At 43.0% G+C, this 24,664-nt stretch overlaps 2 protein-coding genes across 5 annotated transcripts in view; one reads left to right on the top strand and one right to left on the bottom strand.

The window, feature by feature from the left end:
- The window catches only part of b3gat2 (beta-1,3-glucuronyltransferase 2 (glucuronosyltransferase S)), a gene marked incomplete at both ends in the record, with an annotated part of 53,127 nt that extends 40,555 nt beyond the window's left edge, over positions 1-12,572 (top strand). Inside the window, one exon of the mRNA XM_080739833.1 lies at positions 12,486-12,572. Coding sequence (XP_080595959.1) covers positions 12,486-12,572 — 87 coding nt within the window. The remainder of the gene's footprint in view (positions 1-12,485) is intronic.
- Positions 12,573-17,060: 4,488 nt separating this feature from the next.
- smap1 (small ArfGAP 1) overlaps positions 17,061-24,664 on the bottom strand; it is a 150,087-nt gene continuing 142,483 nt past the window's right edge. For 2 of the 4 annotated variants that reach the window (XM_080740512.1, XM_080740511.1), the window contains exons 5-6: positions 23,075-23,304; positions 17,061-19,928 (exon numbers count right to left, since the gene is read on the bottom strand). In XM_080740512.1, the coding sequence (XP_080596638.1) occupies positions 19,779-19,928; positions 23,075-23,304 (380 nt within the window). In that variant the 3' untranslated portion in view covers positions 17,061-19,778. Of the gene's footprint in view, positions 19,929-23,074; positions 23,305-24,664 lie in introns of those variants that run through there. The other 2 variants (XM_080740510.1, XM_080740509.1) reach the window with 1 other exon arrangement.

The raw sequence follows: 24,664 nt of genomic DNA on the forward strand, positions 1-24,664 counted from the left end.
CAAAATGAAGCCGTAAGGCATGGTAAGGGTCATTTGTGTCATTTGTACACAACATGTGCATTAACACACAGAGGTTTACAGCCCAAAATGATGCTCATTCTATTGCCATGTGTCCTTAGTCACTCTGGATAAGAGCATCTGCTAGAAGCAGAGGGTGGTCCCCAGGGGCGTCACAAGGGGGGGAAAGTGGGACTGAGTTACTAGGGCCAAAGGTGCAGGGGCCTTAATTATTTTATACTACTGCCGCGCTCACAGCGCGGCACTCGGTGCCGCGCTGCAAGCTTGTAGATCTGCTATTTTTGAAAAGTCGTGAAAATTTGTGCAAATCTTTGAATAAATGTACTTTTAACTCAGTCGGTGCCATATTTAAAGTGGGACCTCTTATATTGCCGTTTCGCCAACAAAGGGTTAAAAAAATAGTGTGCACGCTGGTGCACACATTCGTGCACAGATCATGCACTATGCATGTGCATGCTTTTCACAGCTTTCAAACAAAAAAATCCGCTTGGAAATCCGTTCAGGCATTCAGGAGAAGGCAGCCCTTATGTTTTCTTCAAATATAAACAAACATGGCTGCCATGTTTGAAAGATGGGGTTGGTATGGGGGTTAAACATGCAATTTCGCGATCATGCCTAGAAGACGTCTGGCAGGGAAGGCCATAGTTAAAAAGACGTTTTTATTATAGAAAACGTTTTTTTTGGCAGGGTATGAGTTAAGCAAACATTTGTAACTCAAATTTTGCTTCTGGGGGGTCCCTGGAACTAAATATTTTGAGATGGGGGTCCATGGCCAAATACATATAATTTTGGGGGGTCCTTCACATGAAAAAGTTTGAGCACCACTGGCACTGACATAGAAACATAGGTTTTTCAAAAAAACGTAGAAGGATTTGAAACATTCACAAATGTTCAAGATTTTTCTAAAATAGCAGATCTACAAGCTCGCAGTGCGGCACTCGGTGCCACACTGTGAGCTTATATATCCGCTATTTTTCAATAGCTAAAGCACAAAATAATGCGTAATAATGCGTTCCCAGTCTAAATGGGTTTAACCCCCTCCCCCACGAAGAACATTCATGGGGGGCCCCGCAGTGAATCCTTGTACCCAGGGCCCAGAATTTGGTGCGACACCCCTGACGACGGATAAGAGCATCTGCTAAAAGCACGAGGGTGGTCCCACCCTCTGCTTTTAGCAGAAACTCTATTTATTCCCTGTCTGCAGGGAATAGGCTAAAGACCTGGGACCCAGTGGTGTCATCATTTACCCCCTAGCTTAGCTTCCCTGGGCTGCCGCAGATAGAACGGTGTTGAGCGCATCTTCATCATTATCAGCCCCATTAACTTAATGGAGGAGCCCCGCTGATGATATTAATACTGGCTATTAGTCGGCCGTGACATCATCAGTCATCGCCCACCGCCGTGCAGACAAGAGGACCTGACATTGCCATCTATCACACATCGAGGGTACACGCATATATAGACGCACGCACTCGCACGCACACACACACACACACACACACAGCTTGATGTTTTGTGGATTGAAAATGACATCATCGCTCATAAGGATGCTGCTGTGCGGCCAGAGAGACGTGACATCATCAGTAACAGCCACAGCGACACGGCTGTCTGAGTCATCAGTAATCGGCCTGACACCGGCACAGGAAAATAGTAAATACATAGATGACTTTAATCTGAGTCTTTGGGCAAGGCTCTTCAGAATCTGTGATTCTGTCCCAGGGCTAATCTTGCAAACCGCTGGACTGATCGGCACCAAAAGTATTGTTCATGCTGCCAGTAGGCCAAGAAAGTAGCTACCTGTATATACATATGTACTGTATATCTCTGCTGTCGGGCTGAAACCTCCTAACTCCAAAATGTTCATTTTCAGGAAAATGAGCTCAAGTGGAGTTAAGAGGTTTTGACTGAAGGGCTTTTTACTACTTTTCATTGGTTCAATATTATTTTAACCAACACACAGACGTAAAGGGTGTTCAATAGCACATATTTATGAAAAAAGAGAGGGCCAATCGGGTGGAGTTGGCTGGTTTGGCAGAAAGTGTGGAGTTAGGAGGTTTTGTCCCATGCACTTTTTACTACTTTCCATTGTTTCAATATTATTTTAACCAACACTCAGATGCAAAGGGTGTTCAATAGCCCTGATTTATTGCCAAGAAAATCTAAAACCTCAAAAGTGGAGTTAAGAGGTTTTGGCCAGACAGTGACGATATTCATACACAGTCTCGTAATGATATTTCTGTGTGAGCGTTCGACAAAACTGCCAATCAAAATGACAGTACTGGCCAATCAGTGTGTCTTTTTCGGGACTTGGCAAAACACATAACAGCAGTTTAGCAGATCACTGTGGCCTGTGTGGGTCAACCAAGGCATGGATGTGTGTATTAGAGCTGGGATCGGGCCCAATTTTTCAGTCCGCGGCGAACCCGTGTCCGACAGTTTTTTGTCCGGCCCGGATCGACGACCCTTATATTTCCCACCGCTTTTTCCCCTCCTTTCATTTTCTTTGTGGAAGCCACTGATTTATACTGACCGACTAGCAAACTTGTTCTAATCTGCAGTGCCTGCAGCGTGCCTGCTTGTTTCGATTATATTATTAAGCCACACTGTGGCTTGTGAAAGTGTTTAAATAGTACATTGATTATTACATAATATAAATAATAAACATCTGGCTGCAGTGACGCGCTGCCGGCTGTAGTGTACACTCATCCTGCAAGTTTCTGCGTCTGGAAAATAGCCGATCTGCAAGCTCACAGGGCGTCGCAGATGTGAGGTGTTGTGAGCTTGTAGATCAGCCACTTTTGGCACAGATTTACTTGGTAATGTGTGTTGGACGGACGAGGCTTGCACAGTGCACTGCACAGCAGACAACCATTGCAAAATAAACTTCCAATTCAAGGGACAGTAGTAGAGAACACGGTGACAACAAGCAGCGAGCTCCCTTCAGCAGAACAACATGTTTACCTCAGCGTTTGGGACGTTCTCCATGCTTAGAGTTGTGTCTCAATGCCTGCAGCATTAGCGTGAGCAGCACACACAGTGCCGCACACACACAGGAGTTGCATCATCAGAGAGAGTGCATGAATAAACCCTTTTGCAAATCCCGCCCCATTCTGCCCTGTTACTATGATGGGACATTAACCCTGGGCAGATTGTTTTTTATAGTGGAAGTGGATGGTTTTTTTTTTTCCCTTCATAGCCTCATTACAGCTATATAAAGTACCAAAGGAAAAACACCTAGGTGATATTAATAAAAAGGGAAGACAAAGGTACAGTAGTTACATTGCAAAACAGGGGATTTACCCGAAAATATATGTTTTAATTTGTTTAATCCCAGTGGGACAGAATCCTCTTTGCAGATTCTTTTATAGTGGTAGTGGATGCGATTTTTTTTCCCTTCATAGCCTCATTACAGCTATATAAAGTACCACAAAAAACACATCTACGTGATATTAATAAAAAGGGAAGAAAAAGGTACAGTAATTACATAGCAAAACAGTAGTTTTCCCCCGAAAAATAAATGTTTTAATTAGTTTAATCCTCTGGATCAGAGATAGAAAGAGAAGCGCATTGCATCTTGGGTACTAGGAAGAGGACAGAGAGAATGTTTCTCCTCACATAATAGGCTGGCTTTTCGTAATTCTGCCCATTTAAATTATATGTACCCAATCGTGACTCTTAGACCATTGATAAGGTACATGTGAACTAGTTTGTTGAAGCTTATTCGTTATGATGAGCGAGATCGCTTGACGCTTGCCGTCGCTATCACCGTACCGGCCGATCTCCGTGTCGCGCACTGCGGACAGTTTTTGAAAGGCTGAAGCAACATTCTCCACTGCACAAACTCCACCCCCGATAGCAAAAAGTGAATGTTTTTTTCTGGTTGGCCAGTCAGGGAGTCTCAGGGACCAATCAGAAGGCTGACAAACGGTCTATTGTCCGACCTGAATCGACGTCCGACAATTAATTATGAAAATGCGTCCGGCCCGAGTCCGAACCCGGGTATCCCAGCTCTAGTGTGTATGTGTACTGTGTAATGACAACTAATAACAGATACAGTTGTCCTTTAAGTCTAAGATGTTATGGTTAGGCTTAACTCAGACCCAAAACCTTAACCCTAAAATGAACTAAACAACTAGTCCCCCCAGGAATCCGCGATTCCGCGATCGCAGAATTTTTCGCGGAATTCGCGACCACCCGCGGATTTCTCGGCCGTTCGCGGACTTTTCTGACGTCCGCGGAATAGCGGTCGCGAGTGGCAGCAGAGCGGCGGGAGTAGTCATTACTACTATTATAAAACAATGTGTACATGGTCTGGCAAGTGGCCACTTCATACAGAGCCTGGGGAATAGCTTAGCTTCCTCCTGCTAGTTGCACTGACGCTGTATTGGTCCGGTCCCACATTCGTTCCTGACAGAAACTGTGTCCTGATCTATAGTTCCTCTCTGCCTCTATAATGGTCCTGGCAATAACAATGCTAATACAGAAGAGAATAAATAAATATTACACCCATACTAGGTAGTAGGTAGGCTATCCTCTAAAATGTGGTTACTATGGGCATTGGTTAATTTGCATGACAATATAGTCTTTGCAACAGAAAGTAATTATTAAAAACAATAACAATTAAAAAATAATAGATTTAATATTAGATTTTTATTCTCAAAAATGATTATTTGATTATTCTAACCACTAATTACAATTAATTGTAGCTATTTCATGAAGGGTTTTACTTGATTATTAGAACTATATCATTTTTAGCTTGATAACTGGTCATTTTAGGTTGTTTATTAATGTCCGCGGAATCAAGAATTGTTCACCACAGAATTCCGCAGAATCAGGATTGTTCTCCGCGGAATAAAGCATTTTTCTCCGCGGATTCCTGGGGGGACTAAACAACACTGAATCTAAACGTAACCATACTGACAGCGCCTAACCCTGTCAGGGAAGTTCAGACGGCCGTCTGTATCGAAGAGTGTATCCCAACCCATTTGGGTCCTGACCTTGGTTGAAGGAAGGCTGGAAAATGGCCTGTCTGCGGTCTGTGTGTGTGTGTGTGTGTGTGACTGTGTGTGTGACTGTGTGTGTGTGTGTGTGTGTGTGTGTGTGTGTGTGTGTGTGTGTGTGTGTGTGCGTGTGTGTGTGTGTGTGTGTGTGTGTGTGTGTGTGTGTGTGTGTGTGTGTGTGTGTGTGTGTCTGGGAGAGGCTGACAGCTGCTGTGATGTAGTTAGACCAGGACAGTAATGTGGATAGACAGGCTGTGACAAGACAAGAAGAGAGGATGGAGGGAGTGGAGATAGAGAGAGAGAGAGGGAGGACAGATAGAGATGAATGAAACTATCAGGAAAGGTGGAAGGAAGGAAGGAAGGAAGGAAGGAAGGAAGGAAGGAAGGAAGGAAGGAAGGAAGGAAGGAAGGAAGGAGGCCAGAGGAGAGATTAAAGGAGAAGAGGAAGACTGTGAATGACATGGAGACAGGGACGTGCAGAGAATGTTAGAGAGGCAGGGGCTAAAATTTCTAAAAGGGCCTTTTGGTGGAAATATCAAAAATAGCAGACCTCCAAGCTCACAACGCGTCGCAGCACGACGCGTTGTGAGCTTGGAGGTCGCCTATTTTCGGTGCTTGATGCCACACTGACCTAAGTATAATCAAGTCAATACTGGAGATGTGGCGTACTGCATGGATTTCTACACAGAGAGGGCAATTCTTTCAACATACTGTAAGATGCTGCGTTCAGGAGATGCTGCGTTCAGAAGTTCAGGAGAGTTGCTGCCTTCAGGTATCGCATGGAAAGGGGGCATTTGCATTTATTTCAGCATAGTAAAAACTCCATTCATGTTCTGGAGAGGGCACTTTTTTACAGAAGGATAAAAGGGCAGGGGCTCAAGCCCCCTTTGATGTCTATGTGTGCACGTGCCTGCATGGAGAGAAAGGGAGTGAGAGACAGGGCAAGAGATGGCGGGAGAGAGCGGGAAGTACCGAGCACTGAGTCTGCTGTGTTATCATCAGACAGACTGGCGCAACACACACACACACACACACACACACACGCACACGCACACGCGAACACAGACACAGACACACACACACACACACACACACACACACACACACACACACACACACACACACACACACACACACACACACACACACACACACACACACACACACACACACACAGTCTTTCATACTCAGACATACACATACACTACACGCACGTACAGGCCCCATTTGCTCTGCCAAAGCTTTGCCCAGGGTGCCAAGTACCAAGCAAAGGACGGGAGACAATAATGCCCGGAACGCCACACACGCACGCACACACGCACGCACACACACACACACACACACACACACACACACACACACACACACACACACACACACACACACACACACACACACACACACACACACACACACACACACACACACACACACACACACACACACACACACACACACACACACACACACCTCCCCTTCCTCTCCACTGTTCTTTCATCCCTCCATTCTTAGTACCCCTCCCACCCCCACAACCACCTCTTCTCCACCCGTCCATTCTATGCATCACCTCCTTTGAGATCCTCTACTCTAAACCCCCAGACGCCACTCAGACACACACACACACGCGCACACTCGCATGCAACTCTCTCCTGGTAGAGCTTTTTGTCTCCAATATAGCCCCGCGGGGGGGAGGGGATGAAAGAGAACGAGAGAGGGACAGAGAGAGATGGAGGGGAAGAGAGAGAGAGAGAGAGAGAGAGAGAGAGAGAGAGAGAGAGAGAGAGAGAGAGAGAGAGAAACGACAGCTAGTAGAGGACACAAGAGAAACAATTCAAAGTGACGAATGGAAGAAATTGAAACTGCGTAAAAAGGGAGTGTTGGACAAGTGGAGGTGTGTGGTTGAGGGCATCGTGCCGCGTTTCGAGCTTGCAGTGGATCTACTAATTTCGATGCTTTTGTGTGACGCTGTAGTGTGTTATCAGTGTGTTAAACAGAAAAAGCCCTGAAGCAGGGGTCTTCAACGTTTTCAGGCCAGGGACCCCTTAGTTGAGAGACAGATGAAGCAGGGACCCCCAAAACCTTTCCATAGACTCCATATAGTTTCATCGTTTGACAGCATGATCGTCAGTGTATTCATATACATTTGTGTTCTCAGATATTTAACCACTTGAACTGTCAATACTTAATAAACTCGACCTTTCACTCTGTACTTAGTCTGCTCTTTTTCCCCTCTACACCAAACCTCTTTGCCGAAAATAGCCAATCTACAAGCTAACAACGTGTGAGCTTTTAGATCTGCTATTAGCTTGTAGATCTGCTATTTTTGGTTCAAGTGGTTCATATAAAAAAGGAGGAAAAAAGTCTCTATAACACAAAGGATTTGGAGGACCTCTGGGGACCCCTAGGGGTCCCGTACCCCCTGTTGAAGAACTCTGCCCTGAGCGATTCCGCTCAACCATATGGGGTTGAAGTGGTTAAAGTCCAGGGGGACAGAGGAGGGGCACAGACTGTATACTTGGTATGCGCACGCACGCTCCTACACAAACACAGTGTCACACATGCGTTTGCATTACTATACTGGTGAGGACATGCAAGTTCACAGGCTCACATGCCTCAAATTGGGACATTTTAAGCCCAAATCCAAAAATAGCAGATCTACTGCTTGTACTGCAGATCCACTATTTTTGGTGCATGATACCGGCACGCATGGCTAGTATAAATCAAAACATAAACCCCTAAACATAATCTCTAAATACCATATCCTAACTTGAATCTTTCCCCAATTATATAAGCTTAACTCCCCACTTTTGTTTTGTTTTCACACAAGACCACACACGCACGCACAGCACATACCGGTATAAATGGTGTGCATTCACGCACTTCATTTGTATACACATGCACACACATAGCTGTTTGGTATGCACGTGTGCACACATGCACACATTACACAGACACACACCAATTTCCCGAGCCCTCTGGTGTGATGCTTTAGTGCGTGCTACATTAGCCTCATTAGATATGCAAAGTGAACCAATTAGCAGCACCGTGTGCAGGAAATGACATGTTCCACCTGAAGGAGTCGAGGAAACGAAGTCAGCGCTGCAGCCAACAATAAATCATGTCGTCCGCATTTGTGTGTGTGTGTGTTTAAAACCCATTTAGGCCTAGAATTATTGAATGCTTTAACCAGTGAAAAATAGCAGATATACAAGCTCACAGCGAGCTTGTAGATCTGCTATTTTTGAAAAAGTCATGAAAATGTGTGCAAATCTTTGAATATTATTTTCAAAGCGAACGTTTGTAACTCAAATTTTGCTTCTCGGGGGTCCTTGGAACGAAATATTTTGAGATGGGGGTCCGTGGCCAATAAGTATCATTGTGGGGGTCCTTCACATGAAAAGGTTTGAGAACCACTGACATAGTAGTCTCTCAAGAACAGACTAACTGAGCTCCAGTTAAGTGAAAAGGACCTTTTCTTTGACGATGGCTAGCCAGATTGCTGACATAGAAACTTAGGGTTTTCAAAAAATCTTAGAAGGATTCAAAAGACACTCATAGAATCGGGTAAAAATTCAAATTTTCTCGATTTTTCAAAAATAGCAGATCTACAAGCTCGCAGCGCGGCACTCGGTGCCGCGCTGTGAGCTTGTATATCTGCTATTTTTCAATAGTTAAAGCATAAAATAATGATACACAATAATGTGTACCCATCTAAATGGGTTAACACATAACAGTATAACAGAATTACGCTGGTCAGGTATTGGCAACATTAAGAAAAGGCTATTATATTAATATAATTCAAATCAAACCTAGAGTGAATCCTGCCCTCTTGAAAGATTAACCTCCAAGCTTCTGAAATCCAAAGTTTATGCAGCGTTTTCTCATTAATCTGTCACAGTGAAATGAGTTATGAGGACTTTTTAATGCTAGTAAGCGTCCGATGTGGTTACTCTCAGTGATCTGCTTATTATCTTTGATTTAATCTAAGAGATATCATTATTCCTAATTTAACCTAAGAGCAATCCTTATTCCTTAATCTATCTGTGAATAAAAACCTTGTCATGGGAAGGGCAGTGAAGGGCAATGACACGTGTCAACAGAAGGAAGATTATTTGAGGGTTTTTAGATTGTAGCACTATAACTAGAGTTACTGTCGTCTACTACTCATTCTAGTATCAGCTTTACAATGTTGTGCCCTATGCCAGCAAGGATCTTCCTCCATTCGTTGCCGCACCATTAAATCCTTGACTGCTGAGAAATTATCTGATGGATTTCCCACTTCCATTCCATCTTATCAGATGAGCGATTTGCTAAACAGATTTAATTACTTCTGTCAGGTCACCTATGCTGCAGCCCCTGTAAAAATAAAACATAAAAAAAAGAAAGAAAAAAGCCTCTGTAAAATCATCTTCCTAGCTCAATGAGCTTGAGGAATGGAGAAAAGCGGTAAGGACATGAAAAGCCTGTCAAATATGTGTAATACTCTGAAAGATCTAAAGATATGAAGAAGTTTAAGATTTTATGAAGAAATGTAATGTTGCAATTAAAGACACAAAAGCACAGTAATCTTCTAAACTAATTTCTGAAAATACCCTCAACCCATGCAGGAATACTGTTAAACACTACTGATACCGCTATATTCATTCCCTCTAGCGCACTAATGAACCACTCTCCAGAGGAATGTTTCTTTACAAAGAAAATGTAAGATATCTGAGATAAAATAATCCCACTTGCGTGTCAGCTCTCTCTTACTTTCCACGTGGATCCTAAATTGGATGCATTTGTTCCTTTATCTGCAGAAAAGGCTCACAGACCTTATATTGCACATTAAATCCTCTCCCTGTCCCCTAGACACTGTCCCCACAAGACTGATTAAAGTTTGCTCTACTATAGCACTTTTGTTCGTTATAAATAACACCCTTCCCCACTGGCGCAGTACCACCTGACTTCATTTAAAAACCCATTCTGCACCCCTCAGTTCCTAGCAATTAGACCCATTTCTAAACTCCCATTGTTACCCAAGGTTTTAGAGAAACGTCTGTATAAACAGTTTATTCACTATTTGAGCACCAATAATAACCTATTTGAAAAAGTTCCAGTCAGGTTTTCGCTCACTAATGATCTTCTTTAAGCAGCTAATGGACAATGCTCCACTTGAATCCCCCTTGATCTTAGCATTGCATTTGAAACAACTGACCACCTTAGCATGAAGTATGGTGAGCCACAAGGCTCTATTCTTGGCCACACTACCTGATTCTGGGAGACATTATCCATAAACACATCAATACATCATACAATTATATTGTTATGTTCATGATACACAACTATACTGTACCTGTCCTGCTCATTAACCACTTAAACCCCCACTTAAAAATGTACTTCATTGACCGTTCCCCCCAGGGCTCAATTCTTGACCCCTCTTTTTTCCCCCTCTACATCAAATCTCTTTGTCAAAATCAACTGATCCACAAGCTCACAACGAGCAGTGTTGCAACGCAATGTGAGAAAGTGTTCTTAGTTTTATCACAGGTAAATAATCTGTTCTTACCATCCTAAGAAACCTCTCATCTGAGTAACGTCTAGTCAGTGTTGATTTCGTCGACTAAAAACTTTCACTGACGAAAACGAAATAAAAACTAAGCTGTGATGACTAAAATTAAGACTAAATATACTGACAATTTCGCCAACAAAATAAAAACTAGACTAAAACGTTAGGGAGGGACTAGTGGAGAAGAGTCATTTTATGTTCGGTTGCTCTCAGGTGTTGTGCTGAAAATAGCCGATCTACAAGCTCACAATGCATCGCAGCGTTGTGAGCTTGTAGATCTGCTATTTTCAGCACACAACCAAGTGTAAAATCTGTCATTACGATGCCAGCAAGACCTGCCAAAATACATTTTAGTTGACTAAATCAACTGTAGATTTAGTCGCCTAAAAACGTATGATATTTAGTCGACTAAAACTAGACTAAAACTAAAACTTTTCAGGTGACTAAATTATGACTAAAACTAAATGACATTTTATTCAAAAGACTATGACTAAAACTAAATCAAAATTTGCTGGCAAAAACAACACTGCTTCTAGTTCTAACTCCTGCTGATCTAATACATGGTCTCCTCCTGTCTAGATTGCTGCAACTCAAAAAGTATAGCCTATCCCATCATCAATTAGATTGCAGATGAGATGGCAGCAGCCAGGGTCTTAACTAAAATCAAAGAAGTGGAGCACGTTACACATCACAAATGTAATCCCATATCAGCTTGAACGTAGCCTGAGATCGTCAGGCAGGGCCTTTCTAGTCATTCCAAGGTCTTGACTGAAGACAAAAGGCGATCAGGCCTTTTGTCTGAGGAGGTTCTGTTTAAAATCACTTAAAAAACGTACTACTTGATTGTTGTCTGTTGCTAAATCTTCTCTTTGTTTTAATCTTTGATACTATTAAAGGATGCTTTTTTTATAAAGCTTTTTCTTAAAGAAGGAGTTACAAAGCGCTTTAGACAGACTGAATCCCTCAGCAGCCTTCTCTCATGTTGTATTGGTTTACATTTTATCTGGCTAATTTGGGACTGATTTGCTTATGTGTAGTAGTCTGGGTCGCCTGGACCACGGTTGAGAGATCATTTAAAAGGTGTAGCCAAGACCTCTAGATACATCTCAGACTGCCCTGTACAGTGTGGAATACAAAGGTAGATGCCATTGCCTGCAGCTCTGCTGCATTCAGCTCAGGATGTTTTAATTATGGAAGATATCTTTGGTGAGCAGAACACAGTGGTGCTGTACAATCTTTTAGTGTCCACACTCCACACACAGTAAGTTTAAGTGGCCTCTGTGTTAATTTAACAAAAACTGTCACAACACTGAGGATTTGCAGTCTAGAGTCTCTCTTACATCATAATGTTCTCTCATCTAGGGCTGGGACGGTAATCGTTATTATCGTTTATCGTGATATAAACACTCACATCGTGGTATCGTGGAGATTTGAATTTATCGTGAAATTATCCTCCGTCATGCACTGGGATCAATTCATCTTTTATTTGCCGAGCTGCATATCCGGTACCATTTAAACCCTCTATAATTGGTAAAACAGACCTGGAAATAACATACTTTTTCTTTTTCTTTTCACTCACAAAAAACACGTTGCATTGCGTTGTGAGCTTGTAGATCTGCTATTTTTTGGCAAATGTTCCGCCCCAGGATGGATGTTGGGGATAATTTGATTATCATGATAATGATAATATCGTAAATCGCAATTTCTTTGTTCACAATAATCATGACATGAAATGTTCATATTGTCCCATCCCTCTCATTCTCTCTCTCTCTCTCTCTCTCTCTCTCTCTCTCTCTCTCTCTCTCTCTCTCTCTCTCTCTCTCTCTCTCTCTCTCTCTCTCTCTCTCTCTCTCTCTCTCTCTCTCTCTCTCTCTCTCTCTCTCTCTCTCTCTCTCTCTCTCTCTCTCTCTCTCATCCAGGTGCTGGTCTGGCACACCCGCACGGAGAAACCACACCTAGGGAACGAGCCCAAGCATCGGAAGGACAACGTGATCATCGAGGTCTAAGGCAAAAGGCCAATCAGGCTGCTCGTCGTTGCTGCAAGGGTCGTGACTAATGACAGCACCTTGCTTCTTCATTGAATGGACGACACAGAACAGTACACACACTGCTTGAGATGAACAAGGAACGCTGGAGCGACTGCATGATTCCCCCAACTCTCGGCTGTCTGTGAAACTTGCTTGGCCAGGGACTGGCTGCCAGAGTCACACAAAATGTGTCATGTCTAAGCTAAAGGCCCTGACACACCAAGCCCACTTGCAGCGACTGCAGCGACTGATCAGATACTAGGTCTAGAGCTTTGCGTCGCCTCATGTCTCCGATAAAGGCTGTGCTGGAGCACACTGCAAAAGACCACGGTCAGCTGATGGCCGAATGGAGGTGGCATCAGTCTAGCAGCGCCAAGTTCTAAAGCTGTGACAATTAAAAACAGCCCTTAAAGGCTGTTTAGAATGTTCTCATCAAGTCAACTTGAGGAGAATGTTCTTGAGTTCATGAGACCAGAGGACACATTGTTTATACTTTGAAAATTGTACTTGAGCTCACTGCTCTCATCAACTGTACACTTTACAGTCAAATTGTCAGCATATTAAGTTAAAATAATGAATACAATATGAACATTATTTATGGAATAAATTATAAACTGTCACACCTACTGTTAATATTAATGGCTTTTATTATGATAAATGTCTGGGCGAATGAACACGTAAATTCATTATAGTGAGCAGCTCAGTGGCCTTGTGGTTAGAATGTCCACCTGAGACTGGAATGTCGGGGTTCAATCCTCGGCCGAGTCATACCAAAGACTATAAAAATGGTACCCAATGCCTCCCTGCTTGCCAGCATCAAGGGTTGGATTGGGGGTCCCTGCGAGGGTCCCTACTAGCGTTATGCCCAAGGGGTGTACTTGTAGTACATCAAGCAAGGAAACCTAGTCTATAGGCACCTGACCTATAGACCACATGGCTTGAGAACCGTTGGTGTCCAAGGCTACTTACTTAACACCTATTAAACTACAAGTTAAACTGATGGAATGGGGTTTTAGGGTTTCCCGATCACTACTGTCATGCCGTCTTTGTTAGGAAGGACGGACGCTCAGATGACTGAATGAATGTGCTTTTAATGTGTTGTGGATGAAATATCACATCTTATCTGTTACCTTTACAAAGATTAGTGTGACATATGATGGGACCAGGCTGGACTTGGACGCATATTAAATTGACTTTTTTCTCTGAATTGTGGATGTTGAAAGCTTCAAAAACTACATGTTTTGGAATAGCGGCAATCACAATGCAAAGAGTAGAACAAAAAGAAAAATGGACACTGCATTATGTTCCACAATGGATATGTACAGTACTTTCTTAGCACTTTTGGAGCAGAAAAGAGATAGGATTGTCAACTCATTTAACCATTTTACTTTCACCCTAAGATCAGGAAGTACGCCAAGCCATGTACTGTACTATACGGTTATGTATGGTTTGTTTCATGACTAACATTACAGCTTCATTATTGAGCATTCGATTTAAACCTGTCACAGATACTAGGTAAAAGTTTATACCATTAGGCATTTCACCGATGTCATAATTCTGTCTGTGGGCCCCTTTGTATCGTTATTGGCTTGCTGCTCACTTCTTCTCATGCTGTGGTTTGCTCAGGCTGAACAGCCAAACAGAGTGCTCTCCCTAACTAATCACCTCCTCCACTGATTCGACATGCTCAGTGGGGTGAATGGCCATCGCTAATGCCCAAGTACTGCCAACGGCGTGGGACACACCGGAGAAAAAAAACAAGGGCAATTGTTGGCCACAGACACACAAGGATGGCTTTTTGGACAATGTTGGCTTTGTGTGTCAGGGCCTTTAGATTTAAAAACTGGAATATTTAATAATTCTGTGTACTGACCTACTTGGGAATACTGATGTTAAAACAAAATTATGAGGCAGAAAAGAGGGAAAAGAAATCTTGCTGTGCACCCATAATGCAAGTGCGATGCCCTTTGTGACATGGCATGCAGCTCTGCAGTATGTGACTCAGTTTCAAACAGGAGTTGTGAGGAAGCAAGGTCATCTCTCTGAACAAGATTCCATCAATAATGAACAACCTGTCCGCTAAAACAACAAAGAAAAATGTATTGCATCTTACAGACAAAAGGATTAAAAAGGGAATGCATTGAATGAACTGCAGAATGGAGAACACACTACTGTACTTTCAGCTACACCCGGGGTTACCAAACCTTCCCATGATGCAACGGACCCCAAATAGCCATAGCCTCTGGCTGTGGCCCTCGTATTGTGAAATGGTAAAATAAAAAATAAAACAATTTTAGTTAAAAATCTAAAATATTTGAAGTTTTGACAATAACTTCATGTCATGTTAATGACGCCAGCCCTCCAGTGGCCTACACCAGTGGTTCCCAAACGTTTTAGCTTGTGACCCAAAAAAAGAAATCAAACGTTTTCCCCCGGGACCCAAACTACTGAAAACAGCAGATCTACAAACTCGGCTATTTTCACTAATTGTTAAACATTTGTTTCCTAATTTATGGGATTTTTTAGATTTCTTTTTGAGAATATTTTGAACAATAACAATTAAAAAACAATGTAGGAAACAAAAAATTAAGGGACCCATAAAAATGTGTGCGTGACCGACAAATGGGTCCCAACCCAGTGTTTGGGAACCACTGTTCTAAACAATGAGAGCTTTGGCTGGTGAGTTGGGGAAGGCAGGTTTATCACACACTAGAACGAAAGTGGGTATAATTCCAGCAGAATCATTTTTATTCCAAACGACCTCTTGGTAAAAGTCAGAGACAGAATAACTGACAGAGTAAACAAATAAGAACCTGAAGAGATAACCTTTACAGATAAGAGAGAGAATAAAAAGTCATTGGAAAAGATTATCACACAAAGATAGTTCATGGCTATTCACTGTTTTAATGCACGGAAATCACTTTTATTTCGTTTGTTTTCTCTGTACTAGGCACCAGAAAAAATGTAAACACGTTTGAAAAAATAAACCTGGAGGATATTGGGTGTAGCTATAAGTGTCTGCGTATTCTTGTATGTGTGTGTGTGTGTGTGTGTGTGTGTGTGTGTGTGTGTGTGTGTGTGTGTGTGTGTGTGTGAGACAGCGCTACGGTTATTGCATGGCAGAGGGACCCTGTGAAGATAGAAACCCTGCCTCTGCGCTTGGCAGTGTGTGTGTGTGTGTGTGTGTGTGTGTGTGTGTGTGTGTGTGTGTGTGTGTGTGTGTGTGTGTGTGTGTGTCCATGTGCATGCGTGCGTGTGTTTTGCCCATTTAAGCGATGTTGAACTTTGCGCTGTACAGCTACCTGGCCATCATAAGTCACCAATGCTTGTGTAACATGATTGATGATATGCGTTTCCTAGTCAGTAAAATAAGTGGATAAAAGTAACAGACATTTCCATGTGTATGTTGCTAAAAGTGTGAATTATGAGAGCTGTTTCGCCATACAATGACAGAAAATAATTACTCACAGAGTACAGGAGCAACTGAGCAAGATGACTGACAATGTTTTAAGTTACAGTATATCATGGCCATGTACAGTAGCTATACAACCCAATGTTTTTACCAGTGTTTGCTTTAATGCAGTGGTTCTCAACCATTGTAGGCTGCGACCCCCCCAAAATAATCATAGTTTAATTGGGGACCCCCTACCCTGACAAGCACTTGGAATCGTAGGTGTTGAGGCATTACATTTACAGTAGTTTGACTCAGTATCCACAGATAAACATTAACTACAAGCTCACAACTGAGCTTGTAGATCGGCTATTTTCACAATTTTTATTATTTCAATTTATTTCAAATACAATTTTTACTTATTTCTTATTAGTTTTTTAGGTATTAAAGGTTGAAAAATCCTTAAATTGTCACTTCACTGGCGGTCCTGAGCCACAGCTTGAGAACCACTGCTTTAATATATAGGCCTATTCCCAATGCAGACTTTGTCAGTTCCCCTCTCCTACTCTCCTAGTAGAAAGATTGAACTACGATGATGTCACCACAGAACCCAGGGAGCAGTGGTGGAAAAAGTACTCACATTTTTACTTAAAAATATCAATATTGCAATGTAGAAACGCTCGTTACAAGTAAAAGTAAAAGTCTGGTAATCAACATGTGTTGTCGCATTCCTAAGACAAAAATGTGATAACAATAAATTTACCCCCATTCATTCCGGATGGGGACCCGTTTCGAAACGGGTCCCCATCCGGAATCAATGGGGGTAAATTTACTCTAATCAAATTTTTGTCTTAGGAATGTGACAAAAACCAAAAAATATTATTGAACTCTACTCTCCATGGCGTGACTAATCAATAGAAAAAAAGTCATTTTGGGGGTGAACTACTCCTTTAAAGTACCAAAAGTAAAAGTACTCATTATGCAGAATGTCCCGTTTCAAAAGGCATCATATAAAATGCATTCAAATCTTTTGAAAATAGCAGATCTACAAGTTCACAACGTGTTGTGAGCTTGAAGATCTGCTATTTTCAAGAGACCTTTGTTTAAATAGCGCTGAAGTGGTTAATGTATGATTTGTACAAAATAATCTAAAACTACAAAGTGAACTAGCACCTGAAATTGTCAAATAATTGTAATGGAGTAAAAGCTGTAATGGAGTAAAGTTACAGTACTTGCCTCTGAGGTGTAGTGGAGTAGAAATAAAATAATAGAAATTTGGAAATAATCCAGTTAAGTAAAAATACCTCAAAATTGTACTTGAGAACAGTACTTGAGTACATGTTATTTTCCACCACTGCAATTCAAGTCCTAAAAAAGGGCCCAGACTGACAGCTTCGCCGTCCAATCCCCTCTCTTCACTAGCAGCCACTTCCTCTAGGGCACGATTGGTCGTCCAGGTTTATTTGCCTCAGACAAATACTATGTTTCTCCTGTAACGCACAACACGAAAACACCACAAGTGAAGATTACGGACGACGGGAGAACAGACAACAGGGGGAGAAGGGGAGAGTTACAGTACAGTTACAGTACAGTACAGAGGAAGTTGGTCACCGTTTTACTGCTTTTGGTTGCTACAGTATGTTGGGACAACACTACATTCTACCTGGCAGGCGACGCCGTTAGATCAGGGGTCTTCAACGTTTTCAGGCCAAGGACCCCTTAGTCGAGAGAGAGAGATGAAGCAGGGACCCCCACAACCCATAGATACCATATAGTTTCATTGGTTTGACAGCACAGTCATCAGAGTATTTTGGATTCATGTCGATTAGTATTTTCAGATATTTAACCACTTGAACCGTCAATACTTAATAAACTTGACCTCTCACTCTGTACTTGAACTTGTACCTTTTCCCCTCTACACCAAACCTATTTGCCAAAAATAGCCAATATACAAGTTCGGTGAGCTTGTAGATCTGCTATTTTTGGCTAAAGTTCTCAGAATATGGATGCTAGGGTTCAAGTGGTTAAAGGAGATCACACAAAGATTTGGAGGACTCCCTGTAGTAACTCTGAGGATCCCCTAGGGGTCCCGGACCCCCTGTTGAAGACCCTTGCGTTAGATCTATTTCTACATCATTTTCTTAACAGTTGTGTGATAGGCTTACATACAGTAGATCTGTTTAAAAATTGTGCGATAAAGAGTATAAAATTAATTCCACCTAGCAGATGTACTGTAAATGTTCCATCTGTTTGCAGCTATTTTGCCTGTGATCAACAGTGATGCGACACGCTCAACCGCAACTTAGGGCAGATACCAGCTCTACTGTTCAAAGTGTGGTTAAAGGCAAACTGCTCTGATTCCAGCAGTGCTCTAATTTGCTCTGGGGGGACTGTGGGAAATGTGGTCCATTACAACAGTAAGGAATGACTATCGTGGCTTTGAAGTCAGTTTCCCAGAACCCGTCTCACTGTAATTACAGACACTACAGGCTAGCAACAGCACCCATGAGGGACGATAATGGCCGCCCTGGAACTGAACAACTCAAAAGTGATTTAGTCACACTGGACTTTTACTGTAGTTCAGCTGTTTTTTATTTAGTTTCTCTTATTTATTTTTATTTACAGCTAGCAGTTTTACTGCAAAATGTTAATGTTTTAGGAGGGAATATGTTCGGGGCAAGTCTGGGTGATAACATTTTTATTGTGAAGCTTAAACCAGTTAATCCCTAAATGTAGTTGTCCAGATTCCCAGTGGCTCTCTACTAGCCTTCTCCTGTTTTTTCTCTACGCTAAATGTCTTCGCCAAAAAATAGATGATCAGCAAGATATCAATGCGCCGCATCGAGACTTTGAGCTTGTAGATGTGATATTGTCTACCGAAGCCCCAGAATATGGATGTAAGTGAAATCCCCGAATGTACCTAAAGAAAAAAACAATATAGAGATTTTGGTTTCCAGGAGGTCTTCGAGAGAAACGCGCTCCTGGGGAGGGAGTTTATTTTAACACATAAATACCGTACCAAACGCTCAGGCAGCTACGAGGGCCTCCGTTTGAGCTACGCAGATCTAAAGGGATGAGGGAGAGAGAGAGAAGGGGGGGTTACAGCCGGTGTACACAACAGAGAATGATGGCTTAAGACTCACCATACAATAGCCATATCTAGGTACTTGATACTATGTCACTAGCTAACTATCCATTTTGGTAAGGATATAACTGACATGTTACTATAATAGACACATATCGGTCCAGCAGGTTTCTTTTCTTTTTTCTTTTTGCAGATATGTTGTTCTTGTCTCTCTCACTGGTCCACAACAAGGAAATTAAAAGGCAGAAAAACACCAAAGGGAGGTTCTTTTCTTTTCTTTTTTTCTAAAGACAGGACACAAAAGCAGCCAGTCTTTTGACTTTGACTATGTAGAGAGAGAGACTGAACAGTTAATCTTAAACTTACTCCACCCCTTAGCGGATAGGGGGCAGTGGATTCAGAGGAACCAAAAACCTAATGGAGTGTGTGTGTGTGTGTGTGTGTGTGTGTGTGTGTGTGTGTGTGTGTGTGTGTGTGTGTGTGTGTGTGTGTGTGAGAGAGAGAGAGAGAGAGAGAGAGAGAGAGAGAGAGAGAGAGAGAGAGAGAGAGGGGCATAGGGCACGCCAGCCAATCCCCTCTCTGAGTTCTATTTCACAGAGGAAGCAGAGGTGAGAAGATTGAACGAGGTTGTTGTTGTTGTTGTTGTTTTTTCTCTCTTTCTCTTGGCTTCCATCCATTTTACTTTACACCTTTCATTCCCTCCAGCTCTTCACTTCCACAGCTGGTTGCTGAGGGTCTGGCCTGAGGATGCGGGGGCCCAGTCAGCCATGGGGGCACCCGCTTGGCCGAAGCCTCCCGGAGCCTGAACCCCTGGTGCGCCGCCACCGGCCAGGGTCACACCTGACATCTGCTGGGTCATCTGAGAGAGAGAAAGAGAGAGAGAGAGAGAGAGAGAGAGAGATTGAGAAAAGAACGGATGAGAGAAATAAAATAAAAAAAGTTAGCAACTATCGTTTATTTCCTTAGCGATTATTCTAAACAATATCAAATAACCTATTCGATGTATCGAATAAACCACCGGCGTTTTTGAACTGACCACAATGTTTAGCTGCCCACTGGACCTGTATCTGTACAGGTGGCTTTCACATAGGAGGAGGCCAAACCCCCGGCCAGAGGGTTGCTTTTTTCTAGTTTTTATAATCGATAAATGTATTAACCACTTAACCCTACCAGTGCCAGCCCCTAGATGGCGCCAAAGAATGCCAGGCTTTCTCCCATAGGCGAGCGCATTAGCATCCGGGGACTCACGTTGCAGTGACGCGCGTGCTCACGTTCGTGCACGTCATGGAAAGGTCCCGGATGATAATGCTAACAGAATAGCTATTCCCATTTTGTCATTTTAAAGATCATTTTTCGGCGATTTCGCCGTAAATAAACCTCGCGCCACATCCCTAAAAACACAATCCAGAGATATGGGCCTCCAAAGATGTGGTTTTTCATTGGATTCGGCGGCGATTCGCGGCTACGTTCGCGGCTCACGGCCGGCATGGCTTCCCCAGGATTTGGACCACTGGATTTTAAATTTAGGCTCAGGCTTCAGAAGGCCTCGGATCATTTTATTCATTTCATTAAAAATCCCGAACATGTTCGGGATAGGCACACTGGACTACGTTCCGGAAGCGGCGCTGAACATTCGGTGAACATAGGGGGTCTCAAAAATGTATTTTAAACCATTTTTAATGGAATATATCGTCGGACCATGTAAAATGGCTAGCTGGCTAGCGTAGGACGAGCCAGGACCACCCACGACTCTACAAGCAGCTAAGGGTAAGTCAATTAATAAAAGATTTTTTTTTTGGATTGAACATATCCCGAACATGTTCGGGATAGGCACAGAATGAGTTAAGCGTTATTTTATACTTCATCGTACAATGGTTTTATATAATATGACATAAATATCCTATCTACAAGCTAATTTTGTCATTTTTGTAAGTGTTTTGCCTATAATGACATGGGATTGATTATTAATAGATGAATATATATATGGTGCACATCATTTGTATAGATCTCGATTAACTGTTGCAGCCCTATTTGAATTTATCAGAGCAGAAGAATTGACAGTGTTGCTGCTGCTCCTCCCTCCCTGAAGGTTATAGGAGAGAGAGAATTGACAGTTTCTCCTCCTGCTGCTCCACACCCCCAGCTCACATCCTCTTCTCCCCCGGCCGCAGCTCCTTCCACCTCCTCCTCCCACCCCCCAGTTGCCTCCTTTAAGGCCGATTTATACTTGGTTGCGTGGCGGCATCACGCGCCGAAAATAGCCAACCTACAAGCTCTGAGTGTGTAGATTGAGCTATTTTCCAGTCTAACTGAGGCTTCACCCCCTTGACTCCCCCAGACCTCCTGAACTCACTCTGTACTGTACTGTCCTCAGGGCCTTTCTGCTCCCCCACGGTCCTCCCCCTCCGTCCTCCTCCATCCATTCCATATTATCCATTATAGATGTGCTGTGGTGCACCAGCACTCCTTATCTGTTCGTCTGAGAGATCTCTCTCTCTATGTCTCTCTCTGTCTCTGTGTGTGTGTGTGTGTGTGTGTGTGTGTGCGCGCGAGCGCGTGAACATGTACTGTATGTGCACCTATATATCGTCGTTGTCGGGTGGAAACCGTGTATGTCCAAAACCTTTCTTTTTGCATTAATGATTTTAAAAATGATTTAAACTAGTGAAAACAGCCGATCTACAAGCACACAACGCAAGGCCGACGGCCTTGTATGATGAAGCAGGACTTTACTTTGCGAAAGAACGTACACATTTGAAACTTGGAGATACGAGGTTTCCACCCCACAACAACGATATGTGTGTGTTACCAACTTTTAGCATCACACGATACCCAGCTGCAGCACACACACACACACACACACACACACACACACACACACACACACACACACACACACACACACACACACACACACACACACACACACACACACACACACACACACACACACACACACACACACACACACACAGAGAGAGAGAGCGCGATCTCTCGAAATCACATGCACTCAGAAATCTCATCTGCACTCGGTGAACCCATTATATACACGCTGATAAACCTCTTCTCCCACCACTCCATGCTCAGGAGGAGGGGTGGAGTGCCCGTCCACGTGTGTGCGTGTGTGTGTGAGTGAGCGTGAGCGTACGTGTGCGCGAGCGTGTGGTGATTTATAGTGTCTCATTAAACTCCTGCGGTTGACAGGAAAATGACAACACCTCTTAGTGCTGTGGCCTAAACACACATAACATTAGCACCTGATCAGAGTATATGCATGCCGCAGTGTCCATTTTTAAAGCTACAGTAATGTTTGATTAATGTTGAGAGAGAGAGACGGTGTAAAATAAAAATAAAGAGAGAGCAGGGGTCATCAATATGTCCGTACATGGATAAATGTGTCCGTGGCAAGACCCTTTTTTTTTAACCATTATACAGTAATATTCTTATTTTGATCATAAGACCCAATTACTGAATGTCAGTCGCCAGGATTTCTTCAAAATATGTATGACACTGGTTTACTATGACATATATCGTCGTTGTCGGGTGGAAACCTCGTATCTCCAAGTTTCAAATGTGTACGTTCTCGCAAAGTAAAGTCCTGCTTCATCATACAAGGCCGTCGCACAAAAGTAGTGAAAACAGCAGATCTATGTGTGCTTGTAGATCGTCTGTTTTCACTAGTTTGAATCATTTTAAAAATGATAAATGCAAAATGAAGGGTTTGGGACATAGAAGGTTTTCACCCGACAACGGCGATATGGAACATTAGGAGTCCACTAGCACAGTGGTTTTCCAACATTTTATTTTCAAGGACCCCCATAACTCAGAGTATACAAATGGAACCAAATGGAACCACCAGTAACGGTCATTTGGGGCTCTTTATGTGTTTGTCTACTCATTTTGTATGTCCGTGGCAAAAGTAGAATTTGAGACAAAAATGTCCACCACAAGCCAGCATGACGATGACCATTGAGAGTGAGTACATTTCTCTTGCAACAACGTTACCTGATTCATGTTCCACTGTCCTTGCTGTTGCTGCATGTTGTACATGTTCTGTCCTGCTCCTGCTGGCACCATGCCCTGCTGCGCGCCCACATAGCCTCCGTTGGGCATGGCCATGCCTGGCATCATGCCGCCCGCTCCCATCACCATGGCTGTGGGCGGGGCGACTGCACCCATCCCCGCTGGGAAACCCTGGGGTGTGAACTGTATCTGAGGCTGGCCCATGTACATGCCTGCTGGACATACACACACATTACGTCATTATTATACTTTTGAGGACATCTGCATTTTAGACAACATTCTGAATGCCATTTGGGTTCTCTTGTGAGAACGAGAAAATGTGTCCTCAGAATGTTGATTTCTCAAATTCTACTATACTTGTGTGGATGTGGCCCTCACAAGTATAGTACACGCGCACACACACATGCACACACACAGTACAGTATGTTAATTGTGACCTGAAATGTAGGTCGACATGCCAGCAACAAGAACCATTAATAAGTCAATGAGCTAAAGAGTTTGTCATCAACAACAACCTATAAGCTTGAGGGTGTTTTCCCCCCCACTTCAGAATCTGTTCTTTGAAGTAGGACTGTCAGTGAAACTTGTGGACCGTCTTGTAAGCTGGAAGCATAAATACTGAGCTGTTCCCATGAGGACGCGATGAGTTGCTTTGCATGTTCGAGAAGCAATTTTTCTCTAAGACAGCGGTGATAATCTGTCTGTATCTCTGGGTCTTATACTCTGAGAAACACACTGCTCACATGGTAGAAAAGGAAGTATTTCCTTTTTTCAAAGAATTCATGTTTTATGGTATATCTATGTAGCAGAGTGACTCACTGCCTCAGCCTGATGGCCTCAAAAGTCTAGTATCTCCCCTGGTCCACAGGGATATCCCTTTGGACTAATGGTTAAGATGTTAAGACTTCCACGTGGGAGAACCGGGTTAGAATCCTGGGCGTTACATATATATCTCAAACAATATTAACAGTAGGATTCTGTTTGTATTAAGGCTATTGTAAAGTGTTGCTATTTTTATTGGGGTAGAAACATGGAGCTATTTTAGCATCTGTGTTTTGGGAGAAATGGGCCACATTTTAATAGTTTTCGTCGGGGGTGAATTAATGGAGCGCTTCATTTACACCAATACATTAACACCATTGTACAAAATTGTGTGTTGGGGTGACCTCTTGGGCATGTCTCTCACACTTAATTCACACCAGCAGCGGTGTTCTGCTGATGATAAGGCAAGGAGAGAATGGTACCTTCCCCGCCGCAGCGGGAGGCAGAGCATGCAAAAAGCGAGGGGCAACTTTGCCACTGTGTGCCAGGACAGAGCTACAGCCAACCAGAAGCGCACTGTTCTCTGAAGCGGGCACGGGAACTAGGTGTACGCACTCCACACCACTTGTGATGGACAGCAACGGACTACCGTATGAAGTACCGAATATTGATAACAATGTTGTAACCTATCTGTTGTATACAGTATGTGCGATTAATCAAGAAAGAGCAACTGCACAGCCTTATCTAAAAACATATATAGTGTATACTGTATATCGTTCACAAACAAGCTGGCAGAGATGAGAATCACAG

Source organism: Nannobrachium achirus, assembly GCF_963921795.1.
Source record: "Nannobrachium achirus genome assembly, chromosome: 13".
Taxonomy (NCBI): domain Eukaryota; kingdom Metazoa; phylum Chordata; class Actinopteri; order Myctophiformes; family Myctophidae; genus Nannobrachium; species Nannobrachium achirus.